Below are 9,936 nucleotides of genomic sequence, written 5' to 3'. Positions count from 1 at the left end.
GCACCTTCAAAAAGTAAGGGCATTCTCAAATATATCTATAATTTCATTATTATATCAAAAAATTAATACTAAGCCCTCAAGTCCATATTCAGATTTCCTCAATTATCCCCAAAATGTCTTTTGTAACTGATTTATTCAAATCAGGATTCTATCAAGAACCATGCATTGCATTTGGTTGTTATTTCTCTTAAATCTTTTTTAATCTAGACTACCCCTTTTGAAGAGACCAAGTTCTTTGTTTTGTAAAATAATGGGAGTACTGAATCAGTGTGATTGTTTCTTTGTAGTCCTGTTCAACTTGTTCCTCTAGTGTTTCCTGTAAACTGGAAGGTAGATTTAAAGGCTTATTTAGATTCAGGTTAAATATATCTGGCAAGAATACAGTGTACTTCTGCGATCCCCACACTTCCATGATCTGTGTGTTTCATCTGCGATCTGTGTATTTCATCTGCGATCTGTGTGTTTCATCTGCGATCTGTGTGTTTCATCTGTGATCTGTGTATTTCATCTGCGATCTGTGTCTTTCATCTGCAATCTGTGTATTTCACGTTGCATCACATCAGGAGGCTCATTGTGTCCAATTGTTTTTGTCTTTCAGTTTGACGGGGGGAGCAAAATTAATGTCCACCAGGTTGAATGAGGCAAAACAGTCTAAGAGAAGGTCACAGCAGGACTAAAGATGTGGAGAGAAGTGATAGCCAGCCTGTGAGGCTGGGGCTGCTCAGCCCTTAAGCTCTCAACCATGAGAGACACCCATCTTGATGGTGTTAATGAAGGAGGGCAAAGATCCAGCTTGGGGTCTGAGGACAAGTTCCCCTCTACCTCCGAGAAGAGGAAGGTCCCAGCATAGCCCGTGCATACGTCTCTCTTGCCCTGTTCTGGGAGAAGTCTGGCCTGATTTCCTAATAGGGCAAGCAGTATAGCAACATTTACTTCCTGGGATCTACAGAATTATAAGAATTTAGGATCTGGTGTACTTAATATGGGCCCATAGGCTAGACCACCAGAATTATTGGCCCTCTCAGCTCTAACACACCAGCAGAGGCCCAAAATGGCAGTAGGGAGTTCTCCAGAAAGCCAGTATGGCAATTTGGCTCCCAGAGTGATTTTAAGTTTGGAGGAGCAGAAGCAAATACTTGAGGAACCCAGGATTAGCAGCCCCAGTAGACAGAATTAGCTGAGGCAGTACAGTAGCAACTGGAATCTTCAGGGTGGTCTGAAGGAGAGTTTCTCGACCTCAGCACGACTGACATTTCAGGCTAAATAATTCTTTGTTGTGGGGCCATCTTCTGCATTAAGGATGTTTAGGGGCATCCCTGGCCTCTACCCACTAGATGCCAGTTGCACACCCAGCCCAGTTATGACAACCAAAAGTTTCTCCAAACATTGCCAAATGTCCAGGCTGGAGGGGAGCAAAACTGCCCCCGGTTTTGAATCACTGGTCTAGGGGGAGGGTCAGTTGAGTGGCAGTAGGATTTTCCAATAAGGAACTAACACCAGACTCTGTTGGAATCTCTTACATACATTGGTTCATCTCATCTGGATAGCAGCTCTGTGAGGTAGGGGCCCAGTCTTGATTTTTACAGCTGAGGAAAGTTCTCAGCAAGGTTCTATGATGTTGCTAAGGTTCTGACCTGGGTCTATCCCACTTTAAATCCAATTCTCTGCCCATATACCAAGCTGCCTCTCTCTGACAGCAGGGAGCAGCCTCCAGAATGCCAGCATACCAGGCCCGGTTGTAGGCACTGAACTTCAATGCAGCCGAGGAGTGTGAAGGGCAGTGTTGAAGGAGCATCAGCTCGGGGCAGGGAGCAGCTTCCAGCCCAGCAGTAATGATCTACTCAGAGTTGTCAGGGTGCACAGGGAAGTTTCCACTGGTGGTCTTCATGGGGCTGCTGCTACTTGACCTGACCAAAGACATGACGAAGAGATAGCCAAGAGGATCACAAAGACCTGGCTTTGTTGGGAAAACATGGAACGTGTTAAAAACATGGAGGAAAACAGTGGTGGTCCCCTGAGGAATAACAACAATGAGAGCATTATTCTGATGTTCTTTAAGTAACATGTAAAATCCAAGGCTGCAAAGAAGCCTGAGATAATTCGGGAGCTGCAGCGTGAGAGTGGAACCTGGACAAGCCACACTTCACCGAAACAGCAGAGAGTTGAGAGAAGCTCACTGGACAACCTAGCCAGGCAGGGCTGGTGCTGTGGAGGGGCAGGGCCTCAGGCACTGGGCATGGAGGAGTCTGGAGAAGTGCCCCTCCAGTAGAACCAATTGGATATACTGGGGCAAACGCATAACTCAGGTGAAGCACTTCCCAACTATTCCAGCCGATCCTCCTCTTCTCTGGACTCCAGTTACTTTTATTGTCAGTCGCATGCGGCTCAGCATTTAATTGTTCTCCATCTTATAGAATCAGAAGTTTCAAGGTGGCGGTTGCTTCAGGAATGTTGGTCTTGTCTCCCTAAGCAGACTATAAACTCTTTTGTTTATGGGAAAGAACCAAGGACTGTTTCCTTATAGTCTCTCACCACAATGCTGAGTGCATAAAGGTGTTCAGTAAATTTTTAATTTAAAAAGACAAACTACAAAAATAACCAAGGATAGGATAACTATAAAACCATTGAAGAATATGATAAATAGCAGAGGCTCAAGAAGGCTAAAAACAATTAAATTTTTTAAATTTTTTTCTCAAAACACTCATTCCACTGATTCAAGAGAATGTTATTCATTCAGCAAATGTTTGTTGTCATCAACCATGTGCCAGGCAATGTTCTTGAATTTGGGAATACAGAAGTGAATAAGACAGAAATTTCTGCCCTCATGCAAGTATAAGTTGCATGAAAATATCTCTGTCACATTTCCTTGGATCTACTACACAAAGTTAAAGACAGATGTAAGTTTTTCACAAAGGTAATACTCTAGTTCAGCATTTTCCAATATAAATATAATTTGAACTACATACGTGATGTCAAATGTTTGAGTAGCTACATTTTTTAAAAAAGTAAACAGAAACAGGTAAAATTAATTTTAAAAGTCTTTAAATATATCTAACATAGTATTTTAACATGTAATTATATCTTTATATTATTAATGAGATCATTTACATTATTTTTGTTCTAGGTCTTCAAAATCCTGTATTTCATGCTATAGTATATCTCAATACAGAGTACACACATTCTGAGTGGTCAGCAATCACACGTGGCTAGTGGTGACTTCATTGGATAATGTTATTTTTAAGTTGCACATTTGATTAGCCAGTCACCTGTGTGATGGTCATTTCAACATGTTAATAAAGCCAACTGAAGAGGAGTCAAGTTTGGGCATTAGCCCCTCTTCCCCTATGTCTAGGACTTTGGGGTCCTTACTTTAAATGTTATGTATTAATGTGAATTCCTACCCCAGGGGCTGGCCTCATGGCCGAGTGGTTAAGTTTGCGCACTCCGCTGCAGGCGGCCCAGTGTTTCGTGGGTTCGAATCCTGGGCGCGGACATGGCACTGCTCATCAAACCACGCTGACGCAGCGTCCCACATGCCACAACTAGAAGGACCCACAACGAAGAATATACAACTATGTACCGGGGAGCTTTGGGGAGAAAAAGGAAAAAAATAAAAAATCTTTAAAACTTTATCCTGCTATCCAGTAGTCCAGAAAGTACAACATTAAATTGTAATTTTCATTATTTATGCAATAAACTTGATAAGCAAGTCCAAGAAAGACCAGTTGGAAGGATTCAGAAACAAAATCTCCGTTGCTCCTCACATTTTCACCAAGTGTAAAATGGTGAAATCCCTATCAAACCGACAGCAAAAACATTAGCAACAAAAAACGTTTGACTGTATTCTTACTATAAAACAAGCTTCTTTTTACATTTTTATTCCACATGATTAACATAATTTATATGTAACATGAATGTTTATCTTCAGCATATCTTACATTATGGCCACAGCGAGCTGAGGATATAGAAATTTGGGCCCCAAATACTTTGGTTTCTTATGTGCTTTAGGGAAAAGGGAAGATTGTAACAAACAAGAAATAAGGTGGAGTGAAAATGGAGGTGTCTCTGGATTAGGAACATGAAACCTGGCTTCTAGTACCTAGTTCTCTACAAACCAACTGGATGACCAAGGACATCATTGTCATTTAACCTCTTAGAACATTATTAATCTACCTGTAAAATTGGAGGGGGAGGAGGGGAAGAGATTGCTTTTGGACCAGATGATTTCTCAAGTTGTTGAAAAATTTTCAGCAAGTTTTCCAATGGCTCAAATGCTATATACACAATATTTTAGATTATAGTGAAGGTTTGTGCCATTTATTAACCACACTCATTGTGAGAAGAAAAAAAAAAACTCCACTAGAAAATAATTCAAACATGAAGAAAATGAGGAAAGTGTATTAAAAGAAAAATTAGGCAAATTGTCCTTACCTATGAGGAAACTGAAGGACTACCATATTACTCTTCTACAAAGTGAGAAGGCCAAATGGTGTAGGGGGAAAGATTTGTGAATCAGGAGATCCTGGCTCTAGTCCTAATTCTATCTCTAGCTTTTTAATCTCATACAAATCCCAAAGTCTGCGATCATATCTTCTGTAAAATGGTATTAATCAGCTCCGCGGGGGTCCGTGTGAGAATCAGAAGATATAACATACGTAAAAGCACTTTGAAAAGTTGTGCAAATCTAAGATATTAGCATTAGCATACTGCATTGGGAACTCTCTCTAGGATGCTGTTCATAATTCATGGTTTTAAACTAACCGGTTCTGGAAAAGTTATTTTTTGACCATGAAAAAATACATACAGAACATGTCAGAGAATTATATAACAAACACCCATGAACATTTCACCTAGAATTAAATGTAAATAGTTTGATCAAAACATCAAGTTGTCCCTTAAATATATACAATTTTTATTCGTCAATTATATCTCAATAAAGCTGGAAAAAAAGTAAACGGTTTGTCATATTACTTCAGACATTTTTTAAAGATATAAAACATTGCAATTACAAATAAAGTACTCTTTAGTGCTGATTCATTCCCTCCTAGCCCATAATGAATCTTGTGTTTATCATTCCAGTTCATATTTTTACACTTTACTATAAAAACGTATATCCTGGGGCTGGTCTAATGGCATAGTGGTTAAGTTCACGTGCTCAGCTTCAGCAGCCAGGGGTTTGCAGGTTTGGGTCTCAGGTGTGGACCTACACACTGCTCATCAAGCCATGCTGTGGCAGCATCCCATATACAAAATAGAGGAAGATTGACACAGAAGTTAGCTCAGGGCCAATCTTCCTGACCAAAACAACCCCCCACAAAACGTATATCCGTAAATAACAAAGTATTGGTTTGTTTTTAAAAGTCAAATACATTGTAAAATTCGTATCATATTTTACTCATTCTGCAACTTCACTCACTTTTGTTTCTATAATCTAACCACATTGATACCTATAGCTCTAGTTTAAGTGCTGAATACTAATCCATCTATGAATGTATCACAATTTATTTATCTACTAAAAAGTATTATTTAGCCAGAAAGTCTTTACTGGGTTATAAAATAAAACCATAGGAAAATGTTTAGATATGGAAAGAATCTAGGAGATCATCTGGTGCAGGGTTTCTTAACCTACAGTTCATATACCTTCTCCCACTAATGAACTTTAGGATATCTAAGAAATTTGAGTGTCTGTGGGATGAGCATTTTCCACAGAAAGTGCAAAAGCTTTGACCATATTCTCAAAGAGATACATGTACTAAATAGTTGCTTATCCTAAGAGAGTTGAGCACCTGTGGTGAGGTTCCATTCTCTCTCATTTGACATATAAGACTGAGGTCCAGAGAGGTTAAATAATTTATACAAAATCGTGGTGATAATAGAGCCAGTTCATAGAACCACAGATCTACGTATATTGCTTTTCCCGAACACCACATTGCTGGGATTTTGTGCTTGCTCATTTGTTGCAACACAATATAATTATATTATACAATATAATATGAGTTAAGTTCCTTTCAACTTTTAATCTATAAAGTTCAATTCAATCTTTTTTTTCTTTTAATTATTATCCACTGCTGGCGAGGAGATGGTAAAACTGGTACACTCTTGTATTACTGGTGGCATCGTAAATTGGTATAGTCTTTTGGAAAATAATATGAGATGATGAAGTGCTAATAAAACATTCATAGCCTTTTGGATCAATCTTTTTTTTTTCTTCTTTTCTTTTTTCTTTTTCTCCCCAAATCCCCCCAGTACATAGTTGTATATTTTAGTTGTGGGTCCTTCTAGTCATGGCATTCAATCATTTTTATATTGAGAAAAAAATTCCTAAAATTGGACAAAGCCACATGTACAAAATATTCATCAAAGTATTATTTGTAATACTTTCCACCATTTTCCATTATTAGGATAACAGATAATTTATCCATTATAAATCACAATATGTCCACTCCTCTGAATACTACGTAGGCAATTAAAATTAAGGTTTTATAAAATGTTAAGAGATAGGAGGAAATTCTTATAACATAATATTAAGTGAAAAAAGGGATACAAAATCAATTTACATTATAACTACAACTTTGTAAAAAGTCTGCACAGGAGACAAAACTAGAAGTAAATATAACAAATGATAACTGGTCATTTTTTTCTCTTTTTGATGCAAAATCTTAGGTAATGTAGTTATGGTCATAATTTTTTAAAAGTAAACAAAAGCAACACTATCATTGAATCCAAATGCAATACATATTAATAGGTATATTTCCCCACAGATTCATCACCTTAAAAACATTCAAAGATAAAGACTTTCTTTCATAGTACAATTTTGTAGGCAATGTATCTTCAGAATTAGGTGTAAAATTACCAATTACAAGTTGGTTGATTGCACTCACAAATCAGCTGGTCAGATAGCTTCTCAATTTCCATGAACAAAGTTGGAAGCTGATTTCTGAATTGTTGTCCTTAAGTGAATAGAATTGGCTTCTGCTTTTATCTGACAAAAATCATTTTGTAATCATATCTTATGTATGAAATCAAGGAGGAATTCTTCCAAAAGCAGGGTTTTCTTTTTAATGTTTTGATGTTTAAATTCATTATTTCAGTTTAAATATTTTCTTGGTCTGCTTTAGGATTTTGTCATGTGTTCCTATTCTGATATTTCTGTTTAGTAGAGCTATCAAATTAGAACAAGGATGTGTTCATCTAAAACCAATTCATTTCCAGTTTCTCCGCGAGCGCGCGCGCACACACACACGCACACAAATATTTTTGTTTCTTTCCTTCCTGGTCAATAAACATTTATAGTGACATATATATATTCAAGCAAGCACGCGGGCTAAACCAGCAGGGGGCGAAATACAATAGGAATAAATTTGACAAGCCATATAGATTTTTCTCGCTTTAGTGACTGAGCAATAACAAAAAATCCCAGTCCCACCACAAAGCAATTGGTACTCCAATTTAAAGTGATGCAGTCTCCCTATATCTTACAGCGATTGAGTTGTAAAGAGACTAATGCGGGTCTATTTTAGCGCTCCAAGTTAATTTGTCTAGAACATTGCAGAGGCGGGATAAACCGTGATGTACTGCTTTTGTCCTTATCCTTCCCCTGATTCGTGTAATTCCTCCACTCAAAGGAGTGGACACTTCTCCGTGGCTGATGGGGTGTTTTCCATGCTTGTTTCTTTGCGTACCTGCTGAGCTTTCCTGTTTTGGAACTATTTTAAATTATTCAAATTACTGGTGCAGGTTTGGCAAAAGTGAGCAGAAGGAGCACCCCGCAGGGCTCATGATTTGCAGAGTAGGACCCTGGGCTCTTCATCCCGGACGATAACAATGATCCTTGTAGTCTAATTTTTCCAGTGGACGGTGTTCTAACAGATATTCATGATAAAGGGGAAAGGCTATTAAAACGCAAATGACCAACTGCTCAGGGCTGATGATAGAAAATGAATGTTATGAACTCTTCGAGAAATGCAGAAGTTGATTTCTTTAGCTTCATTGGCTATTCTGCCGCAGCACGTATGAAAAACGACCACCGTCTCTACCCGTTAGCAAAATCCCCAGTTATGATCATTATTATTTTAATTTTTTTGTTAGCCTCGCAGACGATTTATCAGTTCGGCGGCTGCTTTCCTTCTTGCTTCCCATTCTAAGTCTGATTTATAGTAAAGTCTTCTTCGTTATTTGTTAAATATCAGCTTCCTCTTCTGTCAGATTAAATTAAAAAGAGGAAGGGACTTAAGACTGTGAATGAAGAAGTCGTTTTCGGGGCGAAAAGGGCAAGGTGATAAGTGCTCTCCAGTAGGTTTTGGTGACGAAGATAAGGTTCTGTATTTCAAAACCTTTGCAATTTTATTTGGAGGCAAGAGAAGTCTCGGTCCCGAGCTGAACGTTAACGTTAACCGGCTGAGGAGCACCTGTCCCTTGCCTGGAGCGCCGCCTCCGCAGGCGGCGAGCGCGAGAGGACGCCTTTCCCTCCTACAGCTAGATGACTGGCAAGGAAGCAAAGGAAAAGGGCAGCTTGCCCGCACCCAAGATGGCGGCCGGCGCGCTGCGCGACAGCGCCTGCGCAGGGGTAAGCTTTCTGTGACACTAATTCCCCTGGAGTGTCCTCCCCCCACCCCTCAGCACCCGCCAGCGCCCGGCCCCGACCTAGCCACCTGCGCCCGGAAGTGACGTGTCGGCGGCAGCGGTCCCCGCGCTGCATGATGGGAGAGTGTGTGGAGTGGGCGGGGGGTCTCCGCGGAGGAGGAGGTGGAGGTGGCGGCGGCGGAAGAGGGCGGAGGGTAATGGGATGGGGGTCCCGCGGCAGCGCTGAAACTCCGGGTGGGCGGCCATGGCGCTGCTTCGCTGACAGGGCTGTGAGCAGCCTGCCTTCCGCTCTCAGCAGCCTCGCATCGGAATAGCCGGTCCTTCCCCGGGGAGTCAGATCCTCCCCGGGCCCCTGAGCCATGCCCATCGCGGCCGCCCCGGACGAGCCAGGTGAGCGCCACCGCTCCGCTCCCTGAGCCGCGCGGGGGAAGAGGGTACAGCGACCCGGCCCGGCCCACCGGCTGGACCCTCCCCCGGGCCGGGGGCACCTGCCTGCTGCGGAGCCGGGGGCTTCGGGGACCGTGCCGGCTCTGCGGGCCTGCGGGCTCCGGGCTTCGGCTCTGCCCTCTTCCGCGGCGGGTGCGGGGACGCCGGCGGCGGCGGCGGCGCCAGAAGCGCGCGGCCCCCTCCTCGCCATCCCGGGCACCGGCCGGGAAAGTGAGCCGTTCCCACCTCCCCGGCCGCCGCCGGCTCGCCCTGCCCCTCCGCTTCCACCTGCCCTTAGCTCCGCGCCGGCCGCTCCCTCCCGGGAGCCGTTGAGAAGTTTGGGGCTTTGCCTGGGCTTCCTCTGTCTTCCTCCCCCTCCCTCGTGACAGGTGTAAACACTGCCTGCTTCGCCCAGGCCCGAGGCCGGCCGCTGCCGGAGTGCGCTGCTTCCCAGGGTCTCTGAAGCAAGCGGCTTGTGACCGCTCCAGCAGGCAGTGGAGACAGCCCTAAAGCTCATGCCTCCCTTCCTGAGAGGACCTTTTCTGCTCCCTTCTTGCTCTCCTCAAGAAATAATCTGCGTCTCCTCGCCTGATCGCGTTCGAAAAGTTGGACCATTATTCTTTAAGCGCCCGGTTTGGCAGGTCTGCGTCTCGCTTGGGCAGGGGACAGAGTATAGGGTGAACGGTGGTGCGTCCTTTCTCCATTATTAGGAAAGTACTGAGACCAAGTAGGTTTTTCTCTCGGTGGTTAATACAAGTTATAGCTTGGTTTCCCACTGAATCTTCTACTGGGGTCGAGGGAAGGACTAAGTCACACGCGTAAATATTTTACTAGGGGCGGGAGGGGGGAGCAAGTGAAACAAAAGCATTGGTTCCGTTTCAGAGTTCTCACTTGAGAAGAAGAAAAGTAAAACTTTACTTTTGAACG

At 42.6% G+C, this 9,936-nt stretch overlaps 2 protein-coding genes across 9 annotated transcripts in view; one reads left to right on the top strand and one right to left on the bottom strand.

Annotated features, from left to right (window-relative positions):
- Positions 1-8,389: 8,389 nt before the first annotated feature.
- Positions 8,390-9,526, bottom strand: LOC138917611 (transcription initiation factor TFIID subunit 4-like). The gene has a single exon (XM_070234841.1). The coding sequence runs from the start codon at positions 9,524-9,526 to the stop codon at positions 8,390-8,392; it is 1,137 nt and encodes a 378-aa protein (XP_070090942.1).
- The window catches only part of AFTPH (aftiphilin), a 67,861-nt gene continuing 66,593 nt past the window's right edge, over positions 8,669-9,936 (top strand). For 5 of the 8 annotated variants that reach the window (XR_002800123.2, XR_011426014.1, XM_070235370.1 and 2 more), the window contains exon 1: positions 8,836-8,973. The gene's annotated coding sequence lies outside the window, so the exon portion shown is untranslated. Of the gene's footprint in view, positions 8,974-9,936 lie in introns of all 8 variants that reach the window. The other 3 variants (XM_023618993.2, XM_070235368.1, XM_070235367.1) reach the window with 3 other exon arrangements.

This window comes from Equus caballus, chromosome 15 (genome assembly GCF_041296265.1).
Source record: "Equus caballus isolate H_3958 breed thoroughbred chromosome 15, TB-T2T, whole genome shotgun sequence".
Taxonomy (NCBI): Eukaryota; Metazoa; Chordata; class Mammalia; order Perissodactyla; family Equidae; genus Equus; species Equus caballus.
This window is presented reverse-complemented; position numbering and strand designations above follow the sequence as displayed.